The 17,764-nt window shown below is 35.8% G+C and overlaps 1 protein-coding gene across 1 annotated transcript; it reads left to right on the plus strand.

Moving 5' to 3' along the window:
* The first annotated feature begins 3,092 nt into the window (after positions 1 to 3,092).
* LOC126701061 (uncharacterized mitochondrial protein AtMg00810-like) lies at positions 3,093 to 14,113 on the plus strand. The gene is made up of 4 exons (XM_050399203.1): positions 3,093 to 3,359; positions 13,190 to 13,291; positions 13,376 to 13,700; positions 13,803 to 14,113. The coding sequence occupies exons 1-4, from the start codon at positions 3,093 to 3,095 to the stop codon at positions 14,111 to 14,113; spliced, it is 1,005 nt and encodes a 334-aa protein (XP_050255160.1).
* Positions 14,114 to 17,764: the final 3,651 nt, after the last annotated feature.

The raw sequence follows: 17,764 nt of genomic DNA on the forward strand, positions 1-17,764 counted from the left end.
GATCGACGAGAGACGATCGCGATCGTCGATCGCGCCGCGAGATCGACGATCGCGATCGTGCACCGCGCCGCTCGTCGGCGCGGTGCGATCGTCGGACGAGCGGCGCGATCGTCGATCGAGCCGCTCGTCGGCGCGATCGTCCCTCTCTCTCTCTGATCTGGGCTCTCTCTTCTCTCTCTCTCTCTCTCTTTTTCCGGAAGTCAAATGAAGTGAAAATGAAGGCAGAAATGATTTTCCGTGGTCAAACGGAAAATTCGTGGTCAACCGGAAATGATTTTCCGGAAAATAACGTTTTCCGTGACAGCCAAACACCGAATTTTCCGGAAAATCATTTCCGGAATTAGTTTGAAGTCAATTCAAACGCACCCTAACAAACCAACATATAGACATAGTCCGGACAAGAAAAAGCTCTATACCTCTGATATTAATGAAGGGAAAGCAGGTAGAAAGGTTCTTTTTTTTCTTTTCTTTTTTTAATGAAAATATAGAAAGGTTCTTTAAACTAAAATAACGGATTTGAAATATACCTCTTTGGTTTTACAATGAAACTATGGGGTAATGGGGTATATATTCTCTACATAACGAAAGGCCACAAACCAAGGTTGCTTCCCACGTTCTCTAAGCCCCAGCAATGAGCTGAACGTCCTCCCTTTGCTTTTTAGTATGTAGAAAGTAGAAACCACAATGCAGGAGTTTGCATAAACTTCCACAAACCAAATCCCAAGGTTTTTTCTTATGGAACCTTGGAATAATGGAGAGAGAGAGAGAGAGACAGAGAGAAAGGTGTGGCTATGGTAAAACTGTCCACCTCTTTTGAAATTTCTGAATGTCGTGTGGGCTTTTTTAGGCCGAACTACACTATAAAACCTTACGGCTAAGATTTTGGAGTCAATGAGCTGTCCACATGAGTGCCTTTTTGGGCTTATACAAAAAGCATATATGCCAACAACAATATAAAAATTTGCAAAGATCAACAAGTGAATAATTAATTAATGTGTTTCCGCTGGTGCTTATTTTATTTTTTTTGGTGGGAATGATGGCTTGTGCTTATCTAGTACAATAATATTGTTGGGTTTCCAATTGCTTCTTTGCAAACTAGCCAACCAACTTTCAAAATAAAAAAAACTAGCCAATCAAGCCTAAAAATCATGCTATGAGTTCTATGTAGACTTTTTCAGATTGTTAATTAAAGCATCTTCTCCAGCTATGGGAGTTTAACCAAATCAGTGATTGTGGAGCTAAATCTTAGTGGATGCCACAGGAACTTATTTTACTTTATTTTTCAGTTAGACAAAATAATGTCACATGCTATTAATGGAAAAGCAAAACCATTCAAACCATTTAATTGTCGAATTTTTTTTTTTTTTTTTGATAGATTTAATTGTCGAATTCTTAAGTTAGCGACAAAAGCTTATAGGGAGTACGGCAGCAAGGAAAAGATTTAAAAAAGAAAAAACAAAAAAGAGGAAGTGTAAACTACTGAACATAGTTTGAAGTCTTTTGACATTCAAAGGGCACAAAAAATCAGAATTCTTTAGACAAAACCAAATATCTCGTTCTAGGAATCCACCTCTCCTGTTTTTTTTTTTTTTTTTTTTTTTTTTTTTTTTGCTTATAATGAATAAAAGATAATGATTGGGTATATAAAAGATAATAAAGTCTATAGAGCTCTTATTGGGGAAAGCTTACCAGGGAGTCTTTTCTGAGTTCAACTCTATCTGGTTTTCTCTAATGGTCTTTTAATGGGGCAGCTTTAAGAATTTAGTCCTCTCCAGCTAGGCATATGTTGAACAGTTGACATTTAAAAGTGTTTGGCAAATTAACATACTAAGGTACCTTAAAGCTATTAGAACTGCTTGGCAACCAAGTGCTAAAATATTATAAATGACAATATATTTTGTATTTTCATGCTCGAACCCAATTAATACAATTAATGACCAAAATTTATTTAGATATTATTGTTATTATTATTGATAATAACAATAACAACAATAATAAATTATTGTTACTATTATTGTGAGTTCTAATTAGTCCAATTGATAAAATTATTTGTTCTCAAATAAGAAATTTGGCTTCAAATCCTACCTACATCAAAAATCAATTGGTGTCTTAACTTGATAATAAAAAAAAAAAAATTATTATGGAATAGACACAGTAAATTCATATCAATAGTATCTATCAAAAAATTAATATTAATATTAATATTATTGATTATTCAAGTTGATTACCCAATTCATTCCCAACCACCTCAAATAGTTCCTCTCTCTCTCTCTCTCTCTTAGATTGGCGACGACTTCCTTAAATCGACCATGGCTTTTTCAGATCAACAATGACTCTTTCTCTTTGTAATGGCTAAGTTGATTTTTTTTTTCCTCCCTAAAACAAGTGGAGAGTGAGGGGAAGAATAATGGGGGAGTGTCAAGCTGTACAAACAAAAAAATTGTCCATGCATTATTTTCATTAAAATCTAATTATGTATTGAAAAGAGGTTTAAGGAATAAGCACAAATTTGATCTTTTTGCTAAAATACTCGTCATGGCCCCTTTTGTTAGAATTGCTGTGGTTTTTTTCCCCTCAATAATCACAAGGGATTGGCTTAGTGTATTGAAATCTCGTAACATCTATGAGATCTTGGGTTCAAAATTTATCAAAGTAAGAATTGTATTGAAGAACAACAAGCATAGACAGTAGTTGCAGTAATGAAGAATACAAGGTTGCAGCTTAGAAGCAAAGAAGAAGAAGAACAAATAAGAACGACAAGTAGCTGCCAATAGTTAGTGATAAATGACTTGTAGCTTAGATAACTGTGTATATATATATATATATATATTAGTGATTACACGTGCCTATATTTGTTTTTTGTTAATTCTGTTTTGATGATTAGTTAGGCGAGTAAGTTAGTTGGTTAGTGATCCTTCTGTATATAAAGCAATAACTTTGTAATCATAATTAATTCAATGAAATAAATTTCTCTCCCAAATCTAGTTTTTGACATGGTATCAGAGCACAAAACTTAGGGTTTCTTCTAATTGATTTTGGGATTGATTTCATATTTTCTTCTTTTCTCTCTTCAAAGTTTAGAAGCTCCTTCAATGGCTGCCATTGTCACAACTAGTACTTCAACTTCTGAGACTCCAACTTTCTCACAGTATTCATCAAATTTGAATGATCCTTTGTTTTTACACCATGGAGAGAATCCTGGTGTTGCTCTTGTTTCTCATCCTCTCCTTGGTGGAGAAAACTATCTTGCTTGGGCTCGGTCAGTTAGGAAGTTCCTCATTGCTAAGAATAAGCTAGGTTTCATAGATGGTTCTCTCACTTTGTTATCCCCAATTACGAATTCACCATCTGCAATTCAAGTTTGTACACAATCTAAGCCAATTAAAATCACATCCACTGCAGAAAATAAAAGGCAAAAATTAAGGGAAGAGATATGCAAACACAAGGACAACACAACGATGTGTTATCGAAGAGGAAACCGAAACCCTCGGCGTAAAACCTCTCTGCCGCTCTCCAAGCGGTAAGTAATCCACTAGAAAATGTAGTTGGGATACATGAACAACAATAGACCCTCCAAGCCTAATCTACCCAGTATACCTAAGCCCTCTAAGCTTCTTACTCCAACAAAGTTGCGCCGAACCTATTTCTTTTCTAACTTCCCGGATTCCGCTACTTGACCATAGTATCAACCAATGTGAAATTGGTTCCTTCCTAACTGCTTCCCAAAACACCAAACAGTCCTCTCACAGTAATGGATATGGTGAGAAAAGGTTTTGGTAAAAAGTCTCTTAAGGATTTAACATTGGAGAGGAAGAGAGTTGAGGAATTTGAAAAGTCTCTTATGTGAAAATTGTGGATGAATCAATCTTGTTTTTCTCTAGGGTTTCTCTTTCAAAATTCTCTCTAGAAGCTCTCTTTCTTTCGTGGGTATAGGGGTATTTATACTAGGGTGTGAAGAGTCAGGTTTTTCAAAACAAGGCTGGCTCGCGGCTTGATTGAGTCGTGAGTTCCAGCCGCGAGATAACTAAACGGCCAGTTGTCCTATTTTGTCCTGTAGTGCTCCAGCTAGCATGACGCTTCAACTTCTGGCATGCCTGGCACGTGTGCAGTTTTTGGCGGCTTAGCTGCGAGTCACCCTCGAGATCCAGTTGCGAGTCTCTGTTTTTTTCTTGCACATTCTTAAGCATTTCTTCACACTATCTCACTCACTACCCTTACAAGAATTCCACCTAAATACAGGGTTACTAATTGCTGAAATACAAGCAAATTTGGCACCGAATAAAGCCAACAAGATGGTTGATTAAATTCAACCTTACAGAAGTTCCTCATGGGATTGAATGATTCATTTTCCCTAGTCAAGACCCAAATTTTGCTTATAGATCCTCTTCCTTAAGTCAACATGTGTATTCTTTGTTGATTCAAGAAGAGATGCAAAGGAATGTCAATCTACCTACTAGGGTTGAATCCACTACTCTAGCCACCAAAAGTCAAAATTTCACTTATGTCTTCAATGAGGCTCATCTTACCAAGGGAAAAGAGAGGCCAATGTGCACTCACTGTGGCAAGCTAGGCCACACTGTTGATAAGTGCTACAAATTACACGGCTTTCCACCAAGTTACAAATTCAAGAACAAAACTTACATGGCTCATTAGGTTTCTTTTGCCTCACAAGATCAATATCATAATCAAATGGTGATGCCACTTCAAGAAGCTATCACTACTCATTCTCCTATCACCACTATGCCCCTTCTTTCACACCAGGTCAGTACCAACAACTCTTGGCCTTAACTGGTTCAATACTAAGTTTAATTCAGCAGAATCCACCAGGGAAAGATTACCACATGGCCAATACTATGACTTTTCCCAATAATGCAATTGCACTTATCTCTTTGAACCTTATGCATTCTATCTTTTCTGCTAAGATTGTCAATAGAAGAGCTTATAGTATGGATACTTGGGTCTTGGATACTAGGACAACAAATCAAATAGTTTGTTATGTGAATTTGTTGACTTTAATAACTATTATTTCACATACCATAGTTGAGTTGCCTAATTAGGAAGCAGCTATTGTAACACATATTGGCACTGTCAAACTTTCCTCCCACATTACCCTTACAAATGTCCTATGTGTACTATCTTTTTCTTTCAATCTTTTATCTATTAGTGTTATGACTAAAGATCAACTCTTTTGTCTTGAATTTCTATCTACTTTTTGCTTTATACAGGACCTTACCAACTGGAGCACAATTGGAGTAAGGCAAATGTTTGATGGTCTGTACTTACAATAGAATTCAAGTTTGTCTTTAGCTTTCGTCATGCTTGTTGATTTCCTTGCCAAGCATAAACTAGGTTGTTTTACTGTTTTCTCTTTTGTATTTTCTCACAATCATTTGTATTCCTTGTGGCACTCTAAACTAGGGCACCCCTCTGATCCTTAGCTTCAATCTTTAAGCAGTTTTGTTCCTTTCTTACAGAATTGCTGAACTAAACATTGAACTGTTTGTCCTTTGGCAAAACAAAAAAGATGATTACCATTTCCATTTGATAATAAAATGTATGAAGTTCTTTTGATTTGATTCACGCGGATGTTTAGGGCCCCTTTTCTATTCCTACTATTGCTGGACATAAATATTTCCTAACTTTGGTTGATAATGCCACTAGAGCAGCTTGGCTTTTCCTTATTAAGGCAAAATCTGAAGTTAAGGCCTTGCTTGTTTCTTTTTATAATATGGTTTGTACACAATTTGGAACCAAAAATTAAAGCTTTTAGGTTTGATAATGCTTTAGAGTTCAAATTACCAGAATTTTATTCTGACCATGACATCATTCATCAAATTACTTGTGTTTATACTCCACAACAAAATTCTGTTGTGGAGAGAAAACATCAACATATATTGTCCACTGCTAGAGCTTTGTAAATTCAATTTGGTCTCCCTCTTTCCTTTTGGGGTGATTGTGTCCTTACTGCAGTTTATATGATTAATAAATTGCCATCACTTTTGCTTCATAATAAAACACCTTTTGAACTTCTTTTCCATAAGGTACATTCTCATTCTCATCTTTGGGCTTTTGGTTGTTTATGTTTTGCTTCCACCACTAGTCCTAACAAGACTAAATTCTCTCTTAGAGCTAGAAAGTGTGTATTCATTGGCTATCCTTACCATGTCAAAGGTTATAGGTTGTTTGCACTTCAAACACATTCCACTCTTGTATCAAGTGATGTTATCTTCCATGAAACAGTTTTTCCTTTTTCCATGTCTCAAACCGTTTCATTTCACTCTTCCTTTATCCCTTTACCTTCATTCTCTCCCATTCCTTCTATTTTCTTGATGATCCTTATTCTGATTCAATTCACTTAACTTCTGTGTCTACTTCTTCTGTTTCTGATGAAAATATCATTGATATTCATCATAATATTGATGAAGATATGTTTCATGATCTCCTTGATGCTCCTGATGATTCTTCTCAACCTGATCCTTTTCTTAGGAGGTCCACTATAGGGTGTCAATTCGGGTTAGCGTGTCGGGTTCGTGTTGTGTAGAGGTAGGGGTATTCGACTAAATGGCTCAATCCTAACCCGACCTATTTAATAATCGTGTCATGATCCTTCAACCCTAACCCGACCTATTAATAAGGCGGGTTGACCTAACCCAACCCATTTGACACGCTTAATAAACGAGTCGTGTTGGGTTAACACGAATGTAACACAACTCATTTCAACCTGCATAATATTAAATATAACATCTATCTAGAAATAATTTTTTTTACATCCCAAAAAACAGTGCATACACTTCAAGTCTTCAACCCACATTCAAAATAATATAGTTAAAAAAAATATATAACATTCATCTAGAAATAAGTTCTTTACACTCCAAAAGAAGTGCATACAACAAAAATAAAATAACATAGTTCAAAAAAAAATATAATATCCTTGGAACTCGCCAAATGTTAAGTATCAATATTGAAAGAATTTGAGCAAACAGTAGACCAATCTTGACTATGACCACGATTATCATCCATAGATTCTTTGTTGATGTCCAAATTCATAACATCTTCCATAAGCTTATCCAATTTCATTTGTGCAAGTTCTATGCCAAAAAAAAAAAAAAAGTATTAGTAGTTCTAGGGTCTGTAAAGTTTCAATTTCATATTATATCCCTTGTAAATTTTTGTAATTACTTACTTTTCTTTTTAAATTTAAAATATATGTTGGATATAAAAGGTATTTGACAAATTTAAAATAAAATAAATATTTATTTGTTATACGAGTTAAATGGGTTGTGTTAAGTGGGTCATTTCAGGTTGACACATATAAATTAGCGTGTCAACCGTGTCTATTGCGGGTTATGCGAGTTGACCTGCTTATGACACGTTTCTTATCGTGTCGCTTTCGAGTTGACCCGTTTATGACCCAAACCCATTAAGGCCCAACCCTAACCCGAAAAAACCCGTGTCGGGTTCGTGTCGTGTTCGCGGGTTGGGTCAAACATTAACACCCCTAATTTTGCACCCATAATTTAATCAAAGAAGATGGCTAGAATGACCATTCATATACCCAAAATTCATGATTGCATTACATGCATTAATTCATTCATTTCATATCATAAAAATGATCTTGGGATTCTAACGGTGGCAACAGTATGCCCGATTTCCAAAACGGATTGAAAGATATCGCATGACCAAGTTTGCACGGTCTGCATGCATTTTGTTTGGGTGGAATCACCCACACATAATTAATTTAAATTAATACTGATTGGTTAGACAATTAAAATTAATTAAATGATTTTGTGATTGGTTGTTAGTTAGTGTCAAAAATAGGCTTGCATGCATGAGAATAAAAAGGATAAGCAGATAACAACGAAATTGAGGATAATCAAGGTTTTTTGGAGTATTTATCTACAAGATAATCATTGCTGAAAAACCTGAATTATCAGAAAAGAAGTTTAATTTTTAGGATACGAATTAAAAACACGTCTAAGTTCAAATCTCAGCTCAAAAAATCTCAAAATAGGAGACCAAAATGGATTAAAACTCAAACGCGTGTCCAACACCCATTCGGCACTCTTGGAATGCCGATTGGCACAAATGTGGGGCATGGCCCGAGGGCTTTTGGATTGAGATAAACCTTACCTTTTACAATTTTTTAGAAATAAGGACGTGTCCCAGTTTGTATTATGATCATTCAACTAATTTTTTGAACATTCCTACCTCTATAAATAGAGGATGCCTCTCAAAATTCAACAAACTTTTTCACGCTTTTTGACCCCCCCTCTTTCTGGCTCCTCTCTTCTTTTCAATTCTCTCTTATGTTAAAGACATTATAGAGGCTTTTGCCTTAGGAATTTCTTTTCTGTAAGCAAAATATTTTAGGCTTCAAAGAGTTGAATCCTAAATATCCTTTCACTAAGAAGAGCACGCATGCAAGAGATAGTTAATTTCTTTTCTTTTTCTAGTCTTCTTTATTAATTTTGATTGATGATGCATGAATAGGTTTAGGATATTTTATTATTTCTGATTCTTGATATAATTTCCATGTTTTGTTCAAATTGTTTTTTTTTTTTTTTTTTTAAATATGTTCTTAGATGATTATGTGCTATGATTTCTCTCTTGAATCTCAAAATCTGCTCATGATCAAAGATCTCTTTAAATTAAAAACTAATCTAAATTTTTCAGATCTGATTTTTTTAACCACAAATCAAATCTGTATTTTCATTAAATACAGATCTAATTTTTTTTTTACACACAAAATTGATCTGTATTTTCATAGTACCGTTCGATTGATTTTCAAATGGCATTTCTAAATATTTATTGTAAAACTCTTTCCAAAATCTTATTAATTCCTTTTTAATATTATCTTTTTCTTGGCTTTTTTCTATTGCTATTTCTATCCAATTATTAGGATTTTTGATTTTTGGCATGGCTTCCCATTATTTGAAATATTGAGTATTACATGGGATTTCCCTTCCAATCTTATCAGCCTTGATTCCCTTTCGCTTCTTTGTTTCTTAAATCTGGAATCAGGAATCTTGTCTGCTAGACTGCGGTGTCTCTACCCTGGATGCTCTGTTTCCTTTTATGACTTCCCTACAGCTATGAGAGGTTTTCGGTCAGCCGAGTCCGAATACATACCGCCAGTAGAACGGCATTGAATAGTCCCTAGATCCTTACAGGGAAGGTGAGTCTATTTAAGGGATTTCCTAAAGTGCCACAACCCAGCCATAAAAGTACGGAGGGATCCCTCCAGTTATACTGCTAGGAGTATAACCAGAGAACGACATTAGTAATACTCTAAAGGAGGACATCTTTGTGTATGTACTTTTTTCCAATCTTAGACAAAGAGCAAGGAGGCAATTTGTTCGTTGGGCGCGATTCAGCTAGCCAAATCACACTAATGCGATTCATTCGCCCTACTAGCCTACAGAGCAATTCAAACTCTTAGTAAGACCAGGGCTAGTAGGGCGACTCATTCTATTCTCTCTGAGGTCAGGTAGGTGAAGCGTCTAGCTTAGGGGGGCGTGTCGAATCGTTGAAAGGCCTTGGTGATTTTCCAATTTGGTAATCTGAAGATAGAAAACAAAAATGATTCCAAACTTCACTTCAATAGTCTCGTATTCTTTGTTCTCCATAGCAACTGGGGATCAAAAAGCACCAAATTTGATGACTTATTAAGGGAAAGACGAAGTAAGAGCATGCTATTGAAGACGTTGCAACATATGTCGGGAAAGCCTCCGTTGATTGTGTACAAACAAAATACGAGTCAAAAGGTAGGGTAAGAAGGGGTTTAGCTAATGGAGATATTAACTCTTCCGGGAACCAGTAACGCATAAACCATGTCAAACCAAGATCGATCAATATCCGAACGGAACGGATTCGAACTTCTCCTAGAATAGAAAGAAGAGAATAGAGATAGAGTCTATTCCGAAACCGAGACTTACTCTCGCATTTCGAAAGACATTTTTAGTGATCTATCTCTGTATCGCGGCTTTGAGCTATTCTATCCCCTCGAAGACCCCACCGCCCCATAATTGTGATAGAATAATAGTACAAGTAGTGAGAAAATGAGGGCTCGCGGCCCCCTGAATAATAAGACTTTCGGTCACGGAATAAAGATCCGTTAGGGAAGTGGAATTTGCAGTCAATTGATTTTCTTTTTTACACACAAAATGATCTGTATTTTTATAAAATGCAAATCTGATTTTTTTTTTTTTTTTTTTTTGGGGGTCAGTAGATCTATTTTTTTTAACACATAAAACTAATCTGTATTTTTATTAAATACAAATCTGATTATTTTAATACATAAAACTGATCTATATTTTCATTAAATACAGATATGATTTTTTTTAGAAAAGTTTTCTTTGACACAAAAATAGCAGATTTTGAAATTTAAGAGAAGAAATCAAAAGTTGAGATGATTTTTGATTGATGCATGTAACATAGATTTATCTCATGAGTGTAGTCCCTCTTCTAAAACAAAAGTCTTTTTCTTATTTTATTCATAAAAACATATCTAATTTTTTTTTCTTCTACAAATCTAAATTTTTCTTATTCACAAAACAGATCTGATTTTTCTTAATGAAAATCACCATTTTTAACTTTGCTCCAAAACAGATCTGATATTTTTTAGCAAAAACCTTGTTCTTTTTTTTCTTTTCTTTATATATATATATATATATTGTAGGGTCACGTTCCGGAACGAACCATAATGGTTGTTGGGTCAGGACGTGAATGGGCCCATACAATATCATTTGTAGAGAGTGGGTTCGAAAGGCTAAGTCGTGGTTACCCGGCGGTGGTTTTGTTAAGGTATTTATGCATGGTTCAGGTGTATTCACCTCTGGAGCCCTTTCTTTTTTCAGTGGGACTGGGGAGCCTCTTCTTTAGGTTACATATTTTTTCTTTTATACTCGCATGCGTTCAATTTCCTTCGTCCACGTGTAGGGTCGACCTTTCCAAGACTGATACTTGTCCCATCAGTCCCAAACCCAAGTCGTTGGGAGTAGTTGATAAAGCTAAAGGACATGGCTCTGTTAGGTGCAAAGTTCTGTCTGGGAAAGGTAGTAAGGGCAGCCTTTCCCAGATATTTCAGATTTTCTTTCAAGATTGTTCCTATGCCGCTTTTGCCCCTTTTCTTGGTGGAGCTTTGGGCCAGCCGAGGGCTGCACCGTCCTCGGCTGCTTCTCTGGGCCCATTTGTGCTTTGCGCTAATGAGCTTGGATTACCACCTTCTTCGGCTTGGGCCTTAAAGCTTCCTGTGAACAAGTGGGCCTGGCCCATATATTGTTGGGCCCCACAAGTTCTAATTTGTTTTAATTAATATGTAATAAAAGCCAAATAATGAATACTATTTAAAAAAATTAAATAATATACATTTGTAGGGGGGCGGTTTTGGGGCTCAGGCCCAACAGGCGGGTGGTTCTGGCCCAAAAGTCCCTCAACAATGAATTTGTAGAGAGTAGGTTACAGAACTAGGTCTTTGACAGAGGAAACGTAGTTATGACCAAGCCATGCAACCAGTTGGACGTAAGGATATTCCTTCAAACTTTTGGAATAACGGTCCCTGGGGCTGTTTCTTCTGCTTCTATCTCCTTTCTCTTTTTCTATCTTTTTCTTCTTTCTGCTCGCGATCCCCTTTCCATGGGGATTTTCTTCTCTTATATAGCATCCTTCCTAAGATCATGACCCTACACTTGTCAACCATCTGACCCTCTACTTGAGTGCCTATCCCATAGGTCATCCTTCCTCTTTTCTGTGAGTTGCACTGGCCAAGATGATTCTGCGTTCCTGTCCCTTCCACATTAATGCGGCTGGAAAAGTAGTTCCTTGGCATTTAATGCGGCAGTTGTGGTTGCCCCCCTTCCTGAACGTCACGCACTATTCCTTCGTATTGGGTGACCTTTCGCCAGGTATGGAGTGCGAATTGGACACTCATTTGGCGAGTCCGAGGAGGTACTCCTCCTCGGACGCCCCTAAGCAGGCCTGGCCCATCATGGTTGGGATGGGATATCCTACGCCCATGCCTTTTCTTCTTATCGTGGTTGGGCTTGGTACATGTACTATGGCCCAACATCAGCTGACGGATTTTACCCCCCACATATATATATATATATAAATAGATCTGATTTTCTTTACAAAACCAATTTTTTTATCTACACAAAAACAAATCTAGTTTCTTTTTTTAATGAATCAAATCAATTTTTTTTTTTTTTTTTTTTTACAAAAACATATCTGAATTTTAGATAGACTTATGTGAGTTAGTTCTGGTCAAGCGTCTATCATGTATGTTCGACATATCATGCATAAAAGGGTATATTGGTCCTTAGAGTCTAAAAGATCAGACTATGTCTGGGTAGAACGTGTGCCTAACACCTTCCCATTCCATAACCTAGCCTCCGAACTTAGTTCTTTTGGATAGGTAGATCTATGCTTTGTCTTTCTTTTTATTTTTGGGTAGATTGTAACTAGGACAAAAAGCTAGGTATTCTTTTGCATAGAATGTAACTAGGACTCAAAGCCTTGTAAGATTCAATTTACCAAGATTGTATTTATCATTCAATCAATGACAATGAAGTATTTTGATCATGTATTTTTTTTACTTATTTTTTTTGTATTAAAAAAAAAAAAAAAAAAGTGGTGACTCCACACCACTTACCCAAAAAGAGAAATGCCCTTAAAAGCACCCGAATCTCTATTTTGAGGACACCCCAATTTTGGCAGTCTCTCACACCCCAACCTTACCTTTAGGCTTATCATTGCAGCCAAGTAACATCAATCCCCACTTTTGGTCAGCTTCAATCAGGTACATCACACCCTTTATCCTTTTATATCTCTTATGATCATCTCTCTCCTTCCTATAAGACCTTTTGTTGTTCTATTTCTGCTATTGTTGAACCCTTACACTACTATCAAGTTGTTTCTGATCCCAAATGGCAAGCTACTACAGATGCAGAAATTGCAACTTTGGAGGCCAACCATATTTGGACCCTTACTTCTCTTCCACCTCATAAGAAGCTCATTGGATGTAAGTGGGTTTACAAAATTAAATACAAGTCTGATGGGTCAATAGAAAGTTATAATGCCAGGTTAGTTGCCAAAGGATTCATTTAGAAAGAAGGTTTAGATTATCTTGAAACATGTGGCAAAGATGGTTTCTGTGAAGTGCTTGTTGGCAGTTTCTGTTGTGAAAGGCTAGTTCTTAAGCCAACTTGATGTCAACAATGCTTTCCTTCATGGGGACTTGACTGAAGAGGTTTATAGGGCACTCCCACCAGGCTTCCAAAGCAAGGGGGAGATGGTTTGCAAACTAAATAAGTCACTTTATGGTCTCAAGCAAGCTTCTAAGTTGTGGTTCTCTAAGTTTTCTACAACTTTGGTTTAGTTGGGATTCATACAATCCAAGGCAAATTACTCTTTGTTCACTAGACAGCAAGGTGAGTCCTTTATAGCTCTGTTAGTCTATGTGGATGATGTGTTAATTGCAACTAATGATAAAGAGCAAGTGGATCAGTTCAAAGTGTTATTGGATCAAAAGTTTAAACTCAAAGACCTAGGTGATTTAAAGTATTTCCTTGGTCTAGAAGTTTCAAGAACAGTCAAGGGTATAGCTCTTTGTCAAAGGAAGTATGCCCTAGAGTTATTGAGTGATGCTGAGCTTCTTGGTTGCAAGCCATCTAGAATTCCAATGGAGCAGAATCTTAAATTGAGTAAGTATGATGGTGTGCTACTAAATGATCCAAGAAAATAGAGAAGACTAGTGGGCAGATTACTATATTTGACAATTTTTAGACCTAACATCACTTATGCAGTTCATAAGTTGAGTCAATTTATGTCAAAACCAAGGAGACCTCACTTGGAAATTGCTTATAAAGTCCTTCAGTATTTGAAGAATGAACTAGGGAAGGGAATCTTTTTCTCTAATGCATCAGAATTGTATGTAAAGGGTTTTACAGATTGGGCTTCATGTCCAAACACAAGAAGGTCTGTGACTGGCTATTGTATCTTCCTTGGTGACTCTTTGATTTCTTGGAAGTCTAAAAGGCAATCCACTATCTCATGGTCATCTGTAGAGTTAGAATACAGAGCCATGGCAACAATAGCAACTTATGAAGTTGTTTGATTTTATATCTCTTGAAAGACATTCAAGTGAATCACAACAGGGAAGCTTTACTCTTATGCGATAGTTAGTCAGCCCTTCACATAGGGTCCAATCCAGTATTTCATTAAAGGACAAAGCATTTTGAAATAGACTGTCACGTGGTGAGAGATAAAGTTATGGCCAAAGTGATCAGATTAATTCATGTTAAAACTCAGTGCTAGCTTGCTGATTTGTTGACTAAAGCCTTAAGTTTCAATTAGCTTTCTAAGCTTCTCACCAAGATGGGACTAATCAACATTCATTCACCATCAGTCCATCTTGAGGGGGAGTATCAAAGTAAGAATTGTATTGAAGAACAACAAGCACATATAGCATTGCAGTAATGAAGAACACAAGGTTGCAACTTACAAGCAAAGAAGAAGAAGAAGAACAAATAAGAACAAGTAGCTGTCAATCAATTAGTGATAAATGACATGTAGCTTAGATAACTGTATATATGTTTTAGTGATTACATGAGCCTCACGTGTCTGTATTAGTTTTCTGTTAATTCTGTTTTGATGATTAGTTAGGCGGGTAAGTTAGTTGGTTAGTGATCCTTCTGTATATAAAGCAATAACTTTGTAATCATTATTAATTCAATGAAATCATTTTCTCTTCCAAATCTAGTCTTTGACAAAATTTCTAATTAGCATCTTGGAGCCACCTCCAATAAATTATTCCCTATAATAACTTGGTATGTGGAATACGGGGAATTGCTCACCCTCACAAGAATAGTCAAATACTTGAAGAGGCATATATAAATAAACCTGTTTCTAAATTTCTTTTATAAAAAATTAAAAAAGAAAGTGCTTTTTGAGCTAAATAGAACTTTTAATGGTCGGCAAGGGGTACGCAAATTTAAAATCCAAACATTTCTAATACAAGGCTCATATTAAGATCTATTACCAAACTGTCAACCTCAGTCTCAGTCTAATTTGTTGAAACATTGGTAAGCCAGTCTAGCCAGATTTAGACTAGCTTGAAAGCAATTGTGACGTAACAAGTTTCTGCTTATCACATTCATAACCATTACATCCACCAGGAGTCACATGTTAATAACAATTTTTACTTTTCATGCTCATGAAGGTTGCAGGTTACTGAAAAATATATGGTAGCTATTTGCTAAGTCGCAAACTTCACTATCGTTGTAACTCATGACGGTTGGTCAATCAAGATTACATTGGAAAAAATTGCAAGCTTTCACATCCATCCAGAAAGAAATTTATGCAATTATATGTATGTGGGCCCCCCACCCCTCCCAATTTTTTTTTTTTTAAAATATTGTTATATGTATGTGTATCAATTTTAGCAATTTTGTTCTATAAAATTACATTTTGTTTTGCTTAAACAATATCATTGATTCCTTTAAGAATAATACTATACTCACAAACTTTTTTACAAACTATATTGAGGGCAAATTCTTATTGGTTTGCATATGGGCCCATAACTTACATCATTTTTTTACTTACCATTAACCACTTATCACATTATCAGTAATTTATATAAAAGTTTGAAACTCTAGCATTTTCCTCATTTTAGTGACCATTAAAAAAAAATTATAGATCTAAAATCTAAAACAAAATATACAAACCCCATAAAAATAGCTTAACAACAAAAATTACCAATAGTAAAACTAAAAAAAAAAAAAAAAAAAAGCTTAATTAACTAATTTTATCCAAAATAAACAACCATGTCCTTTATAAAATTCTAAACAAAAATAATTTTGTTCTTACCCATAAAATAAATAAATAAATAATTCTCAGTAACCCGCTGCACACAACCAATAATAAAGCTACCCCCTAACTCAACGTTCTGGCTCTATTCTTGCTCATACTCTCATTTGTGCTTGTTATTTTTGTATTCCTACACATATATAGTTGAAGAAAAATGTATAACAATATTTTACAGCTTTAAAGATACATGCTTTAAAAGGATTTAAAATAGGGTTTAATCAGCCATACAAAACCCCCTAGCATGCTTTCCATTTTTACTAACGAAATAGAGATACTTGAGGGGAACTAGCAGGCTAATAATCACGGGCCATTGAAAGGAACAAATAACAAATAGGATATTTTATATAAATCTAACTACCTAAGTTTGTGCCATAGAAATTAGAATAAACATGGTGTATAAGATTTCGAAATAAATTTAAAGCACTAATGCAATTGTTATTAAGCAATAATAAAGATATGATTGTCAGGTTTGCTAGTATATAAGAGGTTGGTTCCCATCGATAACATGCAAGGCTAAGGACTAATATTCTAGCAAATAGAGCTGAATTTCCAGAAATGGGTACAATTGTGCACTCAGAACTTTGGCCCCAAATGGTTTATGCTATAGCGTTTTTTCTCATAGCCACTAGTGTGGTTGCTAATAGGCCTTACATCCATGATTCTCCACCACCAGCCCACTACCAAGCACCCTACCCTCCAGACCATTTGCTACCAACAGACCTTGAAGAATACCATCCTTTAGCTTCAGGCAATAACGAGTCACCTCCTTCTGGTGTTAATAAAACACCACCACCGCCATCTTTATCAACTTCCCCTCCCAATGTTGTCAATTCACCACCACCCTCACCATCCCCTCCTCCTCCTCCTCCTCCTCCTAATGGTACACCATCATCTTCCCCTTTACCATCACCACCACTCTCGCCACCCCCTGCACCTTCTTCCATTTACAAATTTCCACATCCATTTTTACCTCCCTATTTTTTCAAATTACCACCACCATGTTCTCCATAACCTCCTCCGTTTTATTTCTACAAGGTATCACCACCTCCATCTCTTTTGCCTCTGCCTTTTCATGTCTACAAATCTCCACCATCGCCTCCATAACCTCCTCCTCCTCCACTATAAATTATTATGTCCTCTATACTAAACTTCCTATGTCAATTTCAATTGTTATAGGAATAAATATATCCCTTTGGATGTCAAGGGTGGTGTAGTTTGTTAGCGTCGTATTTTCAAATGTAAGTCCTTATGCATCATGGGTGTCTATACTAGAGATCCTTGGTGAATCTACGTGTGTGAAGCACTCATTGTATCAACTGCTGTAACTGTAAGCAGTGTAAGTTTGGATTTCAAGTTCTAAAAGGGCTCTATTAATTGTTGTGTTAAGTGCATAAGAGCTCTTATGATGGTTACAAATAAACGATGTTCTATATATGTTAAGTTGGAAGTGTTATAAATAATTCTGTAATCAGCTTTATGCTGAACAAAATGTGACTGAGCATATTTTGATATGACAGACATCAGGATTCTAATTATTTTATATATACATTTCAACCCTCTGTGTGTTCTAAACTTCTAGTGAGTAGAGTTTACCACCATACTCATAAAATTAAAAATTGTAGTCACAGATAGGTTTTAGAACTAAATAGTAAATATACCAAATATCAAAATGGTGTAGTCCCTTTAAATCTAGAAGAGGCCAAATGACAATTAGGAGTATTGTAGCTTAATGTAATAGGATGCTCTCTTTTAAGAAAAGAACCAAAATTCGAATTCTTTCTCTTTCATTGTTGTAACTATTAAATAATAATAATTTTAAAAAATAAAATAAATGAAAAAGAAAGAGTAGGAGATTGACAAATCAAAGCTAAGAAAAAGAGAAGCACAATATGAGTTTCAA

This window comes from Quercus robur, chromosome 9 (genome assembly GCF_932294415.1).
Source record: "Quercus robur chromosome 9, dhQueRobu3.1, whole genome shotgun sequence".
NCBI classification, from domain to species: Eukaryota; Viridiplantae; Streptophyta; class Magnoliopsida; order Fagales; family Fagaceae; genus Quercus; species Quercus robur.